This window comes from Diuraphis noxia, unplaced genomic scaffold, assembly GCF_037042655.1.
Source record: "Diuraphis noxia isolate RWA-SAM2 unplaced genomic scaffold, SU_Dnox_SAM2 contig0003, whole genome shotgun sequence".
NCBI classification, from domain to species: domain Eukaryota; kingdom Metazoa; phylum Arthropoda; class Insecta; order Hemiptera; family Aphididae; genus Diuraphis; species Diuraphis noxia.
This window is the reverse complement of record NW_028301713.1, coordinates 34,267,506-34,284,991: the sequence shown is the minus strand read 5'-3', so window position 1 is coordinate 34,284,991 and position 17,486 is coordinate 34,267,506. Positions and strand designations below refer to the sequence as shown.

Here is a 17,486-nt window from a genome sequence, read left to right as displayed (position 1 = left end):
AATAAAAATTTGTGCCCCCCTCCCGGCCCTCCTTAAATTTTCAAGATTATATCATATTTTGCACCCCCATTCCTACTCCATATTTTGCGCCCCTGACAGGCGCCCACTTTTCCAGGCCCTTAGCCCGGCCCTGATCAAAAATAACTGCACGCACTATTGAAACTACCTATAGTGTATACGAAAATTTGATATGTATACCTACGTGTGTAAGACGGAGAAAACAGGGTGTGACGTTCTTAATAATACCTGCTATAACAGTTAATCCCGTAACAGATCACCCTAACCGTACTGTTTTAAGTATTACTGTACATTTTACAACCTATAATATCTGTATTATATACCTATTGTACTAAATTGTCATTCACCCCTATAAAATATATATAACATTATACATAATATTATTATATCCTGCAGATATAGGTATAGATTCAAAGTACCTATCATATTGGGTGGTATAAATATACACATAGTTTTATTTTTCATAACGGCCTATATTGACATATTATACATATTATTCACATTCGTATACAATATATATATATATTACAGCTATTATTATTATAATAAAGCCAATCTTGCTCTGAAACATATAATAGGTAGGTAGTAGGTACATAATACAGTATATATATATAATATTATATATATGTATATGATATTATGTTCTATATATACATTTGTTAATTTTATTTAATTCAACGGCCAAGACAAAACAATCGCGTGTTCGAATACTAAAACAACAACAACAATAATAATATTACAATGACTTGTAGTTTGCACACGGTCGCAAGCCAAGGGAAAGGCGCGCGCGATACACGCCCATGAGCGACGCCGTCGACCAATGACAGCGTGCCGATCTGACCGGTTTCCGCATCACTCATACGGCGGGCGGGGTCGGTGCACGGAGACGCCAACGCACCGTCCGAGAGAGCAGTGTTCGAAACTCGGGCGGTAGTGTACGTTTTGCGGTCATCGTGCGAGTTCCTTTCGCGACGCGCAGTGGTGAATGTTGTCGACACATGCACACCAAACATTTATATAAACAAATTTTTATTTGATTTGATTTTTCATTCGTTCATTATTATCATTTTCGTTTTTTTTTCATTCGTTATATCGTTATCGCTTTTCGTTCGTTCACATTATTCATTTGGTTTGCGACGCAACGACGATATTTGGAAAAATCTCACGATGTCTGTGTCCACATTGAATATGACGCCCTACTTCACCGGATACCCGTTTCAAGGTAAAGGAAAATTATAATACTTTTAGGCTCACGCCCTCACTTTCCAACTGTGTAACATACTATAATATTCGTTACAGTTTATATTTTTTATACTTAACTCGATTTAAGCACCCTCTAGCTCACTCATCCGAATACATGTACTTACCAACCTACCTATATGTATATATTATACATGAAGTATAAGCTCACGAGAATTTTTTTACTCTGCATTCATTTATATTATACGATATATCAATTACCTAACTGTTATATAACTCTTCTAAACAACTTTGATTTTTGGCGCGTAATATAGGCCAAGGCCGCATGAACCAACTCGGCGGGGTGTTCATCAACGGTCGGCCGCTTCCAAACCATATCAGGCTAAAGATCGTCGAAATGGCCGCGGCCGGTGTGCGCCCATGCGTCATATCTCGGCAGCTCAGGGTGTCGCACGGCTGCGTGTCGAAAATTCTCAATCGGTACCAAGAGACTGGAAGCATACGGCCCGGCGTGATCGGCGGCAGCAAGCCTAGGGTGGCCACACCGGACGTGGAGAGACGCATTGAGGAGTACAAGAAGGCCAACCCGGCCATGTTCAGCTGGGAGATCCGCGACAAACTCGTAAAGGTGCGTTTACATTTATATGACTATATACATATATGTATATAATATATATATATTATAATACCATATTGTATAAACATGATGGTGTGGTATTTGGAGTATATGACATACATTATGTTAAAACATCATTGAAGTGTATATTTAGTTGATAGGTAATATTGTCAAATTATAATCCAAATATACACCCATTATTATCAGTTATCACTCAAAACATTCAAATACACGATTTTGAAAATAAGTCTATGCCTATTAGATAATAATTATTAGGTACTCGTTCAATATGTTATCTACCGTAAATATTTTATCTACTGTGTTTAGTATGATATCTACCGTATGCCCGTATGCTGTATATTAATATAATATTATACACACTTTATCATTTTGCAATTACGATTTAAGATTAATATTTTATTAAAACTCCAAATCATATTATATTTATATTTTATACCCTACTAAGTTAGGTAGGTTAGTAGGTATACCTGTTTAGTGTGTGTTTGTGAGTCACGTCGATTATATACGTGGTTTTACTGTGATTTATTTATTATTAAATATTATTTAATAATTATTATTATGAGTTTGTCAACTATGAGTTATTTATATCGACACATAATTCAAAATGAAGAGATGTGCGAAAATTTTTTAAGTATACGCGGTTTATTACCAATATTACCAAAGAAGAAATTCTACATTGTAAAGTTAAGACAATTTACATTTAAATACGTGTTGATATCATACTTCAGCAACATAAAATGACGGTAGATAAAAATATAAAATATTAACGGTAGATAGCATACTAAACCATCAAACGTGCGGCATATTGAACGAGTACCAATTATTATGTTTATAACATATTATATGTATTAGATTATTTTAAAGTTGTACAAATTTTGAAATATTTCCATGGATTCATGAATATAGGAAATATTTTTAAAGGCTATATAGAGTATTGGACTTAAAATTTGAATAATATTATACGATATAATGGTACCTATTATTAAATTATATATAGCAACCTATTTACCTATTGATGTATTTTTCTTATTTACACTATCACACACACACATATATATTTATATAAATGTAATAAGATAACTCAGAACGGGTATATATACATTTTATATATACAGATATGAAACGAATCGGTTGATACAGAATCATTTATAATTGTTTCTCAATATTTCAAGTCATAATATAAAGAATAGGTATACCTAATACCTATGAAGATATAATATTATGTATATATTATATCAGAATTAATAGTTATTTTCAGATAACTAATGATTATTTTGTTTTACTATTAAATCATTTAATAAAATAAATAATATGTTAAATATAATTTAATCTCCACCATTAAAGTCTCTAGTTGGATATCATACGCAATTACAATAATTCTATTATAATGTGTGTAGGTATATCTTATCCTATATAAGCCATTTGAATATTTATACATTATTCATATATATTTTATGCCAGATCAAATATTTTATCCGATGAAATTCAATAATGATAGAGCAGTTTAGAATAAGATATTTTATTATAGATCTAAAAAAATGTTTATCCACTAAAAGTAGTGAACATATTGTTACACTATTACACTGTATAGATATAGTGGTATCCGCATGTTGTAATTTGTCGAAATAGTTTTTATCTTAGCCTTTAGTTAGGTAGCATATATTTGATTATATTTAAGTCTCTATGCACAATTTGAATATAAAAGTATTAACTTTAACTAACTTTCACTCTATAGTATTTTGTATAGTTGTGTTATATAGTAATAGGTAAGAATAGGTAATAACAGGTAGATACAGTTCGTTTTCTAAAGTATCATTTTATAATATAATAGGTATTACTGTATTAGTGTTGGCCAATGATATATTTTTACAATCGATATATCGTATTTATTTTTCCAATATTGTATAGCGATGTCGGAACAATACCGATATCGAGTAAAATTTTTATATAATTACAAGTTACATTTTATATCATTTAGTTTATTAAAAGCATATTAAAAGTATATAATACATATTATGTTAATATATTATGAGTGAAAATTAATTATCAATTATAAATTATTTTGTACTAACTGAAAAGTATTCATTGAGTATTTATTTTGAACAAATAAATAAATTATTGATTTATTTAATAAATTGTATTTAAAATAATTACGAGGTCTCACAGTGAGTTAACAACCGGCACTGAATTTAGTGTAAATTGTTTAATGCGGTGAAATATATCGCGATATACTATTATTTATTATGTATAGTAGATAAAATTTATAAAAGTGAATATCCGTCAAATTTATTGTTCCGAGCTGATACCACGATATTTTCGATAATTATTTTTAGATATCGATATTTAAATTATTCGGAAAACACCAACGATATCGATATTGCATCGAATTATCGATATCGTTAGCTCACACTAATAGGTATACATATACAATTTTAGCAACGCTTTTAAAAGTACTTTAAACAATGGAATTATATGTTATCATAAATAATGATTCGACTAAAATATTAAGTTCACGTTTTGAGATAATTAATTATTTCTTTTCCAATTTTAAATCTGTACACATTCGTACTCGATCGATATTATATATATTATGGACTATACTATCTTTTTGGCGTATTAAAAATATAAATATTTTTATTATTATCCCAGCAGGACGGCATTTGTGACAAGAACTCGGCTCCGTCTATCAGTTCCATCAGTCGACTACTGCGTGGCGGTAGGAGGGACGAACTGAAAAACCATTCAATCGACGGTATTTTGGGTAAGTTTCAAACGATGATCTATATGCACGCGTACATTATCATAATCTGTTGTATACATGCTGTGTATAACATAATCTGTACCTGTATTTTATATATATATATATATATATATATATATATATATATATATATATATGATTAGCTATATTCTATACCTATATACCTAATATATTATTAAACATCGCTACAAACCGCACGCTCAAAACACGCGCGGCGAGTACCCCTAACAGTACATCTACCTGAGGACAAGATGAATGTATATAAATAACGGGTTTTAAAGTGAAGAAGGAAAAAAAACTACCTAAACGTCCACCCTCGCCGATTGTTACATCTCAACTCTATCTCCGCCACTGCGGCGAGCGATGTGCGAGTATAGTATTATATCATAAGTATTTAGGTACCTACACTTTTTGGCTACTTGATGGCTACCGGAGGGAATACCGTTAGCCAAAAAGATATACAAACCATTGTTACAAGAACGGACTACGAAAAAAGGAGAGAAAAAAATAAGAAAAGGGTCGAAGAAAGCGGTGAAAGAATAATGCATAATACTATAATATATTATTATGAATAGCAAAAGGCGTATCCGCCGCCGCGAGTGAAGTGCGTGTGAGAATCGCACGGCGGCGACCACCAAGGGTTTTGCTACCACAGGGGTTTTGGTTAACACTTTTCTACAAAAAAAAAAAAAAATTCACGGCCGTACAATATTTATCACCTATACACGGGGTGGTCGAACACGGGCGTTTACGACCATATATTATATATCATAATACACCGGCCGCGGCTACCACTATACGCTGCTTTAACATATTATTATTAGGTATATATTGGTACATGAGATATATTGTATATACTCTGTCACATATGCCTTCACAGGTACACCTCAATAAGGTGCTATGTATACTATAATATACACGACATATATACGTCGTATAATATATTATAACATTATATTTTGAAAATTATTTTTTTTTGTAAATATAGTTTTAATATCATATTATCATCATTATAGGTATATAATATTATACATTCGTTAACGCGTTTTTTCGGATTCGTCGAATAATAATAATAATAATCACAATTATTATACAGCAACGACTGCAGTTAGATATTATTATAATTATGTAATGAAAATCGAACGAAAACGATTCGAGTTTTTTGGTAAACGTAACGTTATTATAATTTTTTTTAATATCAACGAACATCGGCAGCTTCAGAAGAACTCGTCTCCGCGGGGTGTCCCCTAATGTAAAAGGCTTGCCGACACGTAAAACCCGTTTAATTCGCCGTAATTTAAAAATGGATTTTTCTCCTTCAAAGCTGGCAGGCCCGCACACCTTATATTATTATTATTATTATTATTTTACATATTGGATTTAATGTCAACTCGCCAACACACTCGCGAGTTATTAGTCCAGTTTAATCGCTACCCACCGCCGCCGCCAAATAGGTACACCGCGCGTACACGGCGCTTACAACAGATTGTGATGCAGACGATGCTCATATTGCTGTTCGGCGTATATTCTTATATACTCTGTTATTCCTTGGTGATGATATAATATTGTATTATTTAAATGCACAATAATACGGTATTGTTGTTTATTTCGATAATCCCGTGGAAAAATTTAAAAATTTACCACCTCGGACAAAATTCGTGTCTCACACGTGCAGCATTTTATTGAAAAAAAAATACAAATGAAAAGCCTCATCGTTATTAACATAATATTATAATATCTGAAAAAATGATGCCCCACAAGATTAAATCGTTACAATTCTCGTATATAATAAATACGTGCACCTCTGTATACCGCTATTATAGGTACATCCGTTTTTCTTTCAACCTTACCTAACACTAATATTTTTGAATTACAATTTCTTATTTATCTATATTATTTAATATTACAGGTCATTTATTATATTATATTATAAAGTATAATGCATTATCGTTTTTTTTTTTTTTTTTTTTTAAATGTTTTCCATTAATAAATCTATGATTGTACACAAGTTCATAAATTATCACTAAAAACTGTGGTGACGCCTTCGACTGAACTTAAAATAAAAATAAATTCTATTTATAATACGTATCTGTATTATAGTACCTACTTTTTTCCACCGAAAAACAAGTGTCAAAAATGAATTTATTTCGCTTGCATTATTTTAATATCTAGTTTAAATTGACATATGTAAACATAATTCAGAGATAATGATCGGAGTAACAAATAACTATATCGGTAGTCAATGTCGATTACTGTCTATAATATAAAGGGTTTGAAACTGTGTGAACTATATGGTTAATTAATGATATAAAGTGCTTAGTAGGTATTCAATTGTAGGCACTCAATCTAATTATCATAATTCGTTAATTTTGTACGTGTATTCTATTATTGCAGCACTATATTAAATAGCTAAATGCTAAATACATTTATACATTTAAAACTTTTCTAAATAGATATAGTCGTCATTCGTCGCTAATAATGACATCGATAATAATCTATCAGCAGAATAATTTTTTTGTATACGTATAATATTCTATTAAATATTTCCGGTTTATACTGCTCAAATTGTTTATTACAATAGTTAATATTTCTCATATACATAGACTTTATATATTAGGAACGTGGGCGGCGGTGACGCGCAAGTTCTCTTTGAATGAAAATAATAATAAAAATATTTTCTCCGGGTGACGTATATATATTTATATATAGGTAAAGGTACCTATATACAATATATATACTTGATAAACATTATAATATAATATTATAATCATATTATAATCACCCACGCCACTTTGTTGTTGTGACTAAAAAGTAAAAACCGTTTTCAGAGTGCCGTATATACTTGTATACATATTATGTCTTTAGTGCGAATAGTTTATAATATTTTACACAATTATACAAATGGCAACAACTTGTAAAACCTAAGTCCGAGTGACATATATATATATATAATATATAGACGGATATTGAGTGGGAACCTTGGGGAGAGGGCTTAAGTCCTTCCGGGAAGATTTAGTCCTTTGATATACAACATATTATGTCTTACGATATTAATAACGATTTATATAACATTGAAATAAACATATTATTATCATAATTTAATATTTATTCTTTTACTTTACACCTTACACCTATATAATATGACTATATATGTTTGTAGAGCATGTAGGCTGTAATTTGAAGGTTAAACTGTCAATTCACTTTATATTCGGACTAATATTTGCCAACTAGTGTGAATCGTATAAATAATCAATCGAAATCCGCAACTGTAGACGTCTTATGTATACATAATAGTATAATCGTTAGGATTTGTACTCGGCAGTCGTTTTGTGGTGGCGGCGCGCGCGTGTGTATACTTACTTAATAATAATATACCAGCTAATAATAATAATAATAATATATGCTGCATCATATCTGAGCTTAGGCAGTTTATTGCCGACCGGACAATATTATTATATACACATCACACATTTACGATTTCGTCGATTTCGGGCCGCCCAACACTTGGCGGTATCATCTTTAATAATAGATTCGGTGGTTGAGATTTTTTCCATTTTTTCATTTTTTTTATTTCCATTAGTATTAAGTATTACAATACTATTATAACATATATAGGTATATATTCGACATCGGTTATTATGTAAATCGTTCTCGTAGATAAGACGCGCGGCGGAACCGGAATCGGCTCGGGGTTGGGTAATTACTCGAAAACGGGTAAAAGAGAAGATACATACACATACACGCACATATACACACGTACTAGATGCTTATAATACTCATATATGCTTAAACTAACGCGACGGACACACGACGACCGAATAGTTTGCGCCCGGAGCGCGTTAGATGAAGTTAAATGATTTCCCGGGCGGCGCGGGTGATGCTTACTCGCGACCGACCGTCAAAATGCGAGAACAGAGGTAGGTATATCGGTAACAATAATAATATTATAATAATTATAATACACTGCTGGCGACGCGTGATTGAACGTACGGTATTTGTTAATACTGTCAAACAGCGAGACGTGAAATCAATCAACTAGCGGGCTTATTATCATTTGCATATCGCGTATAATATATTATGGGTCCGTACAATTTCTCGTATATCCCACCTACCTAGTGCCTACCTATAATACAAACACACGAAATATCATGAAAATATCACGTCTGTTCGGTTTGTGTATAATATTATGTATGTATATATAATATAGGATTTACGACGATCGTTCGTTATATTACATTCGTAATGGGCGCATATATGCGCGTATAATAAATACAACTCATAAATACTAAATGTACCTATGTGGCTATTTATTATATGCGTAAATGCGTTATATACCTAAGCACGGTCTGGCAATAAAATATATAATATACAATATATTTAATTATAAATAATTCTGATCGGTTCCACGTGCCCTATTATTCGTACACATAATATTAAAATATTAGGTTTATGTATATTGTATGGGGAGATAGCATTTTAGAGGTAGCGCCAAGATCGTCGTAGCTGGTAGGCAATACCCTCGGTTATGATCCTCATAAGGGGTGGAGCTATTGAGTCTAAAGTTTAGTGGTAGGTACTGATATTATAGAATCCATTGAAATGGATTTGTTATTTTTGAAACTTAGACATTTTGTCAGGAATACTTTTTTATATAAAATAATATTTTATAAGACCGGCAAAAAAATGTAGTACAGGGTCCCAAAATTGTATGTGACGGGCTTGCCTTCAAATTTAGAGATTTAGACAATTTAGTATAGAAAATTCTGTGGCAATAGATGTGAGATATCTGCAGTTTGACCCGGCGAGATTTTTCGAAGCAGCACTACTGGCCAAACTGCAGTTTACCATAATAAGGTGTAATGTGACGTAAATGCCAAAGATATTTAAAGCACAATCCATTTGTGTAAACAATATTACAATTTAAATTATATTAGTGATTACCCATATAATGGCACAAAAGTTATAAAAATAAAAAATGCATATTACATTACACTATCAACACCTATCAACTGAATTTTAGTTATTATTTATAAAACTACACCAAAAACGACGATGCTCGAGCGAAAACATCAGCGTGAATTTATACTATAAATTTATAAACAACTCCATCGTAATACGAACTTTTTAATTATTATACATTATTAATGCGCGAACGTCACATTGTATGATGTATATACGGTTGTTGAAACTCATATTTTTCGATTCTGTTCAAAGGTCCGAGCAGCGCCGACGACTCTGATACTGAATCGGAACCGGGTTTTCACTTGAAACGCAAACAGCGCCGGAGCCGAACCACGTTCACAGGCGAGCAACTCGAAGATTTAGAGCGCGCATTCCACAAGTCTCAGTATCCAGATGTGTACACCAGAGAAGAGTTAGCCCAAAAGTAAGATTTTTTTATAAACTAGTATTACAATATTATGTCATATTACGGATTTTTTCTATAACGTTTTTCTATTTATTGGTTCATTGGCTCTGATGTGTTAACCCTCATGTTTGTCGGTAAAACAACCATGTGCGTATGAAAATTTGGTCGATAAACGGTGGCCTCCTGTATCTGAATAGTATTTTGAATTTCAGACTCTTGAACGAAATTTTTATAAATTAGGATTTTGATACCCATTTAGAAATATTTATGGGGATGATTCTTACATTTTTAATGACCTGTAGCATTCAACTTTGTGGGCCAACCAAAATATCTAATTTAATTAGATGAGCTTATTTAAAGTTTAGACATAAGCTTGGGAGTGAATAATTAAAATAATAGCAGTGACGAGGGAAATCCGGCAAAATTCTTGGTGCTAATATATCGCGGCATCACCATAACTCATCATTCATCGTGTTTGATACCTTTTATAACCCTGCAGTATTGTTTTAAACATACTGAGAAAGGGGACACGTTATAAAACGAACCGAATAAGAGGCGAAATGGAAATTCTTTGAAACAGTTCTCGGGAGGGTATTATTATAGGCACACATTATAATACATATACCTATTACACTTGCAATGTGTGTGCGGTGGTAATAATAATTACGGTCTGCCGCGGCTCAGAGAAAGTGAATATTATGATAACTGCCGCCGCCACTGCGACTGTCTCACGATCGGTCCTCTGTAAAATACGACGAGTACGAGTAGTACGATACAGAGGTCACGGCGTGCGACCGAGGTCTTTCCAGGGTTTTCGGGGTTCGTGAAAACTTTCAAATTGCAATTTCGCAGACAAGCGTCATAATATAATACCCGAGTCGTGTTTTGCCGGTTTCGAGAAACGTGTCGCTGATTATGTTTTTTTCGCCGTTGTCATCGCTTACTTATTGATAATTATTATTACGCATACCGGACGTATTATATCTTACTGCAGACCAGAGGAGGTCAATAACGTGCGTACCTTACCTAGACTGTGACTATATCGTGTGAAATTCTGACCGAATCGTCTTCCTGCTGCTAGGACTGTATAAATGTATTATGAATGTTATGCGCACATTCTTTCCAATATTTTGAACAAAACTTTTCGAACTTGTAAAACATAAACACCCATAGTGCCTATTTGAAACATTTTGAAAAATACCAAAGACTATTGGGTGCTGGTCATTTTGTGTCGTATAGAGTTTGAATTCTGATCAACATCAAAGGTTTTACGTAGGTAACAAAAATATTGTTATAACGAAGCATATGTATATCGTATAATAATATGCTATGACTTCCCAGCAGTACGGTCCTAAATGTTGTTGTATAATATAATTTCATATCATAGTTTGTGTACCAGCACTAACCGCGGTTCTGTTTTATTTTTTGTTTCCAGAACCAAGCTCACCGAAGCCAGAGTGCAAGTGTGGTTCAGCAATCGCCGGGCTCGTCTCCGGAAGCAGATGGGCACGCACCAGCACATGAACGCCGCGGCTGCGGCAGCGTTCAACCCGGCAGCAGCGGTCGTAAGCCTTTCGGCCGGCTCGTTCCAGTCCGCATCCGGTAGCCAACACGGAGCTCACGGTCAGTATGGCGTCCACGACCATCACTCGACCGCCGCCGCGTCAAACTTCAATTCACCCCAAGGTAAGCTAACTTAGCGCGATTTTATATTTTCCCTTGTGCGGTATCATATACGTATTATAGGGCCTTAGTTGCTACGACGCTATTGTTGCGTTTGTCAGTTATTATTATTATTATTATTATTAAATCAGAAAAGACGCATGAATTAATTTAATTCTTTTACGACCAAAAAATCGGAAGTTTTAACCAACATTTATAGTGATCGACCATTTAGAGATTAAGACATTAATCATAACTACTGCAGTAACCGTGTCACGATAAACATTCATGACCGCGTATACAATAATATTATTATATACCACTACAACGCCCGTAAATTCATCTGCTCAATAGAACTTGTATCATATGTATGATGATGACATTGAAGACGCGTTAAAGTTTTTTATGATTTGAACTAATAATGTACTTATATAGTTCTGCACTATTAATTTATAATAAATGAACACTAATTTTTATAACGTGCAGCAAATCAAAGAACGAAAGCAAAGACGTCATAATATAAGACGTGCACAATTTCGCATTACACCGAGACGCATAACTGCATTTAACAAGTATAAATTTAGTTCATTTTAGTAGAACAACAATATATTATGTTTGAACCCAATACGACGATCACACACACACACACATACACACACTTGAGAATTATAGGTACATAATAATATATGTACAAACGGTAATATACTGCGCGGGCGCGAGCGGTCATCACGGAAATTACACGGTACGCGACGATTAATACACACGGCGGTAATGTTTTAATGGGCATAATATTATATATTATTTTGTATATACTCTTTGAAGTTTGGCCGTAATTTCAACGTGTACCGCCGCCGCCGTAATAATAACCGTGTTCGGGGCAGCACAAGAGGTGAACTCGCGATCATAATACGCATATACCTATATATACTCGTATATAGTACGATCAAACACGAACCGGGCCGGAAATTATACGAAAACCGTCCGGGCACGTATACGCATTTATTATACATAGGTAGGTATTATAATATAAGCACACACACACGCGGGGACGCTCATCGTGAGTGCGATTTTTATTTCTCATTTAATTCCGTAAACGAAATCGGGTAGTTATAATTACCTATGTATGTTCGTGTTATTTCACGAGCGAATAACATAATATATTTTATATGTTATGTGCATAATATTATATATAAAATTATATAATCACCTCTCGCGGCGCAAACACACGACGGCGACGGTAAACAATATAATATTATATTATAACGATCAAATTCAATATACGCGAATATCTTCGCGTCCGTTCATCATAATATAAAATGTTACGTAAATTATACGTAATATGCATCATAGGAGTGAGAAGGAGGAGGGAGAAAAAGCGTTTGATATATATATATATATATATATATAAATATTTAGGGCGACGATGCCATTTTTACGCTCCCCTAGTCGTCGTCACCTATATAATATGACACTCCATGTTATATACTATACTATCGACGTCCGACACGTCCGAACCCGCGCCGAGTATACACCCCGGCCATTCGTCGCACGCAACTGTCCCCTCCCCCGCCACAGTTTTTTCACCCCGCTGATTTTTTCCCGTCATTTTTGTTTCTGCAGGAACTTCCCACGGCACGTGGCCCACCGCCGCACCGGCCGCTGGATACTATCCGGCTACTTCCTGCAACTACGGGCCAGGCGTCAGTGGCGTGAACGGCGGTACGTCCGTCGACGCCATGTACCACCACCCGCACCACGCGCACCACCAGCACAACAACAACAACAACAACAATAACAACAGCAGCAACAACAACGGTGGCGCTTCGTATTCGCCGCAGGGGTCGGCGGTCGACCATCATTCTTTGGGATGGACTAAGTCCAACAAGGACGTGTCAGCTGCCGCTACTTGGAGCCCGGACAATTACTCGTGAGTATACGTTAATATATTATATGTCATCGTGACTTATTATATGTATCAATACGAGAACTGTGAAAACGAAATTTTCTTATAATATTATATTGTACCTGCAGTGCCGATATTATTTTCGAGCAAATCTGATATATTATGTGTTTTGTTATATAATTACTAGGTTAAAATAAGTATATCTAATAATAAATACTGCTCCGGTGGTAGCTCGTGGACTCATAGCCTCATAGGTATAACGATGGTGAACTTGGTATATAATATTAAAAAAGATCTTGGAACAAAAAAAAATATATATAGTCTATACATAATGTAATAATTACAAATACAAATAATAATATTAAGATGATAATTCTTATCGAATCAGAACATATTATGACACCAATTTTCTTCGTGATATTTTAATTAATTGACAAATTAACGTTTTCTTGTAGGCGTATTATTATATTTTGTTGTACGTCATTTCACCATGAAATATGTTTTGATGCCCTCTCCCTACTATTTTTAGTAACTGCGTCACAGTTGTATCATCTTCAAATTTTTAATTTTTTTGGATTTATATTTATTAATCAAAAAACTATTACCAACAGTTCAAATAATAATTATATAGACAATAAAAAAATCCACGAATATATTTATAATATTGATCGAATGCAAAGAAATATTAAAACCATCATATAGGGGTTTACATAACTATCCTTTCCTCTGATTAGGTATGGGGCTGAAGCCTTAACTGGTGAGCCATCACCGATAAATATTATATCGTAATGATTATGGTTGGGGCATAATATATAGTGCGACTGCATGCATTCACGTGTCTCCGGCACTATATTATTGTATACCGAGTAAAATGTGTAATTCACAAAATATCTAATCAGACTCGAACTGTGTTTTGACTTGTATAATGATATACTATTATGGGGCTTACGACGAGGGTCTGAAACAATTATCGTCCGTTGTCGTGGCGGCGGCACCATTACATTATCAAACTTAAATAAAACAATTTCTAATTAGATTACCCGTGTGATTTGTTTTGTTTTTTCCCCCTTTTTAACTAACTATACTCTTCTTAACCATCTCTGCCTCTACCTCAACCGCCACCGCAGCGGTCACCGCCACTACTCGTGAGTAATGGCCAGAAATTAATATGGTTTGCCGGAGAAACTACGGACCGCCGCCGCGTATGAAATGGATTAAAGCCGATAAATCAAGATAATGAAATTTTTTTCTCTCTTTACCGCGTGTAGGTATACGGCGCGCGCGTACACTGCAGAGTAGATGTATACAAAATATAATATTTTCCCTCATTTCGATCGGTCAGTTGAAAAGCACTTGTCATTAGATTCCGTGTGTATTACCACCCATGCTGCGGCAGTCGGTCTGATGCAGCGGTAGTCTCGCGGGTAACCGGTGACTTTTACAAATCGACTATATTATATTATTATATTATATATATGTACGCGTGTACCTATAGCCAAGCGTTGGAATAATAGTAATGACCACCGCACATACCTATATGTGTGTATATGTATGATGTAATTCATTAGAACGAAAAAATAAAAATTATCTCTTCAGAAGCTCTCCAGTTCGCATTCATAACGCGCGTGGTGGTGATGCAGTTGTCTAGACTATATAATATTGTATATTGTATAGAATGCTTACCTGCGTGTAGTGTATAACATAATATACAATGATATTACATTGAAACTTGTATACAACAAAGTCGCATGGGGAAGACAAAAAACATAATATAAATAAATCCGTCAAATAGAATTTCCGCACGACTTACACAGTGGAGGTCACTGTCCTCAAAAATAATTCGTAAATTTCGTTTTATGGACATACAGCTAAAACTTTGTTCTAGCGAATGGGGTTTTCGGGTTTAGGATGCAAACATTTAAACTAACATTTGGGTTTTATAATAACTATTATTACCTATTCGGATGAAGTAGTTCTGGCTAGAATGTACGTCAATTATCGACTAATAAAATATTATTACGATATAGGTGGCTAACTATTATGCTTATATTATTACCGTAGGTACTTATATAAAATTTACATTGAGATGTTGAGGTTTAGATAAAATATCGTGTATTTTACTAAAACGTTATAACATAATGTTACCTATTATTATTTGCATCGGTCAATAGTTGTTCTTAATAAAATACACACATACAAACCAACATATGTGTTGTCTCCGTCCAACAAACGTAGAGCATAGCAGATTTGAGCTCTGCGTGGCGGAAGCCATTTATGTCGTTAATTTCAACACAATGGTGAATTTATTTATTATACAGTTTACTAATAACAATATTATCCCTTGTATCTATAGGCTTTCTTGGCATTTACATTTTTAGGAAAGTAATGACTGTTATGAGAGTTTTAAAATGGTATTATTTTACTTAGTTCATATAACTTACTTAAACATTAAAATATCAATAAAAGCATACGTAGTACCCTATGTAACTTAAAAATTTATAAACATTGCATAATTCACTAGGTACCTATCTATATAAATTATTTCGAAACTAAACATAGGTAGGTACTTGATGAGTTCTTCCGAACGCAGATTTGTTGTACCTACCTACGGTGTTTATAAGACGGAAATAAAATATGTGGGTGTGACTTTATTTTAATGAGAGACAGAATACAATAAATAATTATGTCCCATAGAATGTTTATAATTATAGTGGGCATCGAGTATATTTGAACTTTTAGGAGTTGGGGTAGAAAATTTTGCATTATTTTAATAATAATAATAATTATTATTTCTGTTATCAACATTTCGATCACACATCGACGTCGTTCGGTATAACCGCTGTGATCTGGATTTCAGCCACATTATTATAATTTTATGTTTTATTTCACAGGTTTTTCACCGGCAGCAACACCATATACGGGTCTGGTACCAATTTGGCTCCACACTCGGCTAGCGAAGCCAAGTCCGGCTATCCGTACTTCGGTCAACTGTCCCAAATGGATGCCATGTGTGGCAGAGTGCATTAACTGCATTAACTGCAGTGGTGGTGGCGATTATGATATCGGCGCAAGAGACGTCGTGCAGTTTTCAAACTCGTCCCCTTTTCACTTCCTCTGATCGTACAGCAATTGTATTATTGTCACTGCTATGTTTTCTCTCCACAGCAATTTAATCAACGCCACATTATATTTTAATTTTATTACAATACATCAATATTGTATTATGTAATTTGTATATAATTATTAAACTATTATCATTGTCATTATTATTATTATTAGAAAATATTATCATTATTATTTTATTGTAAGCATACAAAACTAACTTCTAACGGTATAGTTAAACTTAACGCGTACCTACCTATAATGCATTGTAATATATTATATACATTTTTTTTGTCTTTTTAAAAGGTTCACAGCGCAATTCGTTTATTGTACATAATATCATCATTGTGTAATTATTATATAAAGACTAAAAGATAAGTAATAAAAAAAAAAAAAAACATTGTACATTATTTTCATATCATAATAGTATGTAAAAATATATTTCAAGTGTTATACTATATCATACGCGCTATATATATATATATATATATATATATATATACTAAAATATCATGTACATAATATACTAATAAAATCGTCGTCGATACGTGTTTATAATGCATTTACGTTTTGGTTTCTTTATTGCGCAGTGTGTAATATTGTATACCTATTGTTGCCATCGTTTATGTGTAGAATTATTACAAAGACGACGACCGATACTGACCGGTAACGCGTTATTGTGTCGTCGACGGGTCCTACTCGTCCGTCCGATGACGCGTGTTTTACCACGTCGCCGTGTACTTACGGCGAACGGACCATTTATATATATTTTTTTAGGTCCAGCAAGGAGCCAAACATCGTATACGCACGTACAAAACGTTATTTATATAATATA

At 33.7% G+C, this 17,486-nt stretch overlaps 1 protein-coding gene across 2 annotated transcripts; it reads left to right on the top strand.

The window, feature by feature from the left end:
• Positions 1-926: 926 nt before the first annotated feature.
• On the top strand, positions 927-17,159 carry LOC107167775 (protein gooseberry-like). Of its 2 annotated transcripts, none has more exons than XM_089223900.1 (7): positions 927-1,240; positions 1,533-1,846; positions 4,508-4,616; positions 9,831-10,002; positions 11,420-11,670; positions 13,267-13,573; positions 16,441-17,159. In XM_089223900.1, exons 1-7 carry the CDS (start codon positions 1,186-1,188, stop codon positions 16,574-16,576), a joined length of 1,344 nt encoding a protein of 447 aa, XP_089080026.1. In that variant the 5' UTR covers positions 927-1,185; the 3' UTR covers positions 16,577-17,159. The 2 variants fall into 2 exon arrangements, with proteins under 2 accessions (XP_089080026.1, XP_089080027.1); XM_089223901.1 differs by having other exon boundaries at positions 928-1,240; positions 4,505-4,616.
• The last annotated feature ends 327 nt before the right edge of the window (positions 17,160-17,486 follow it).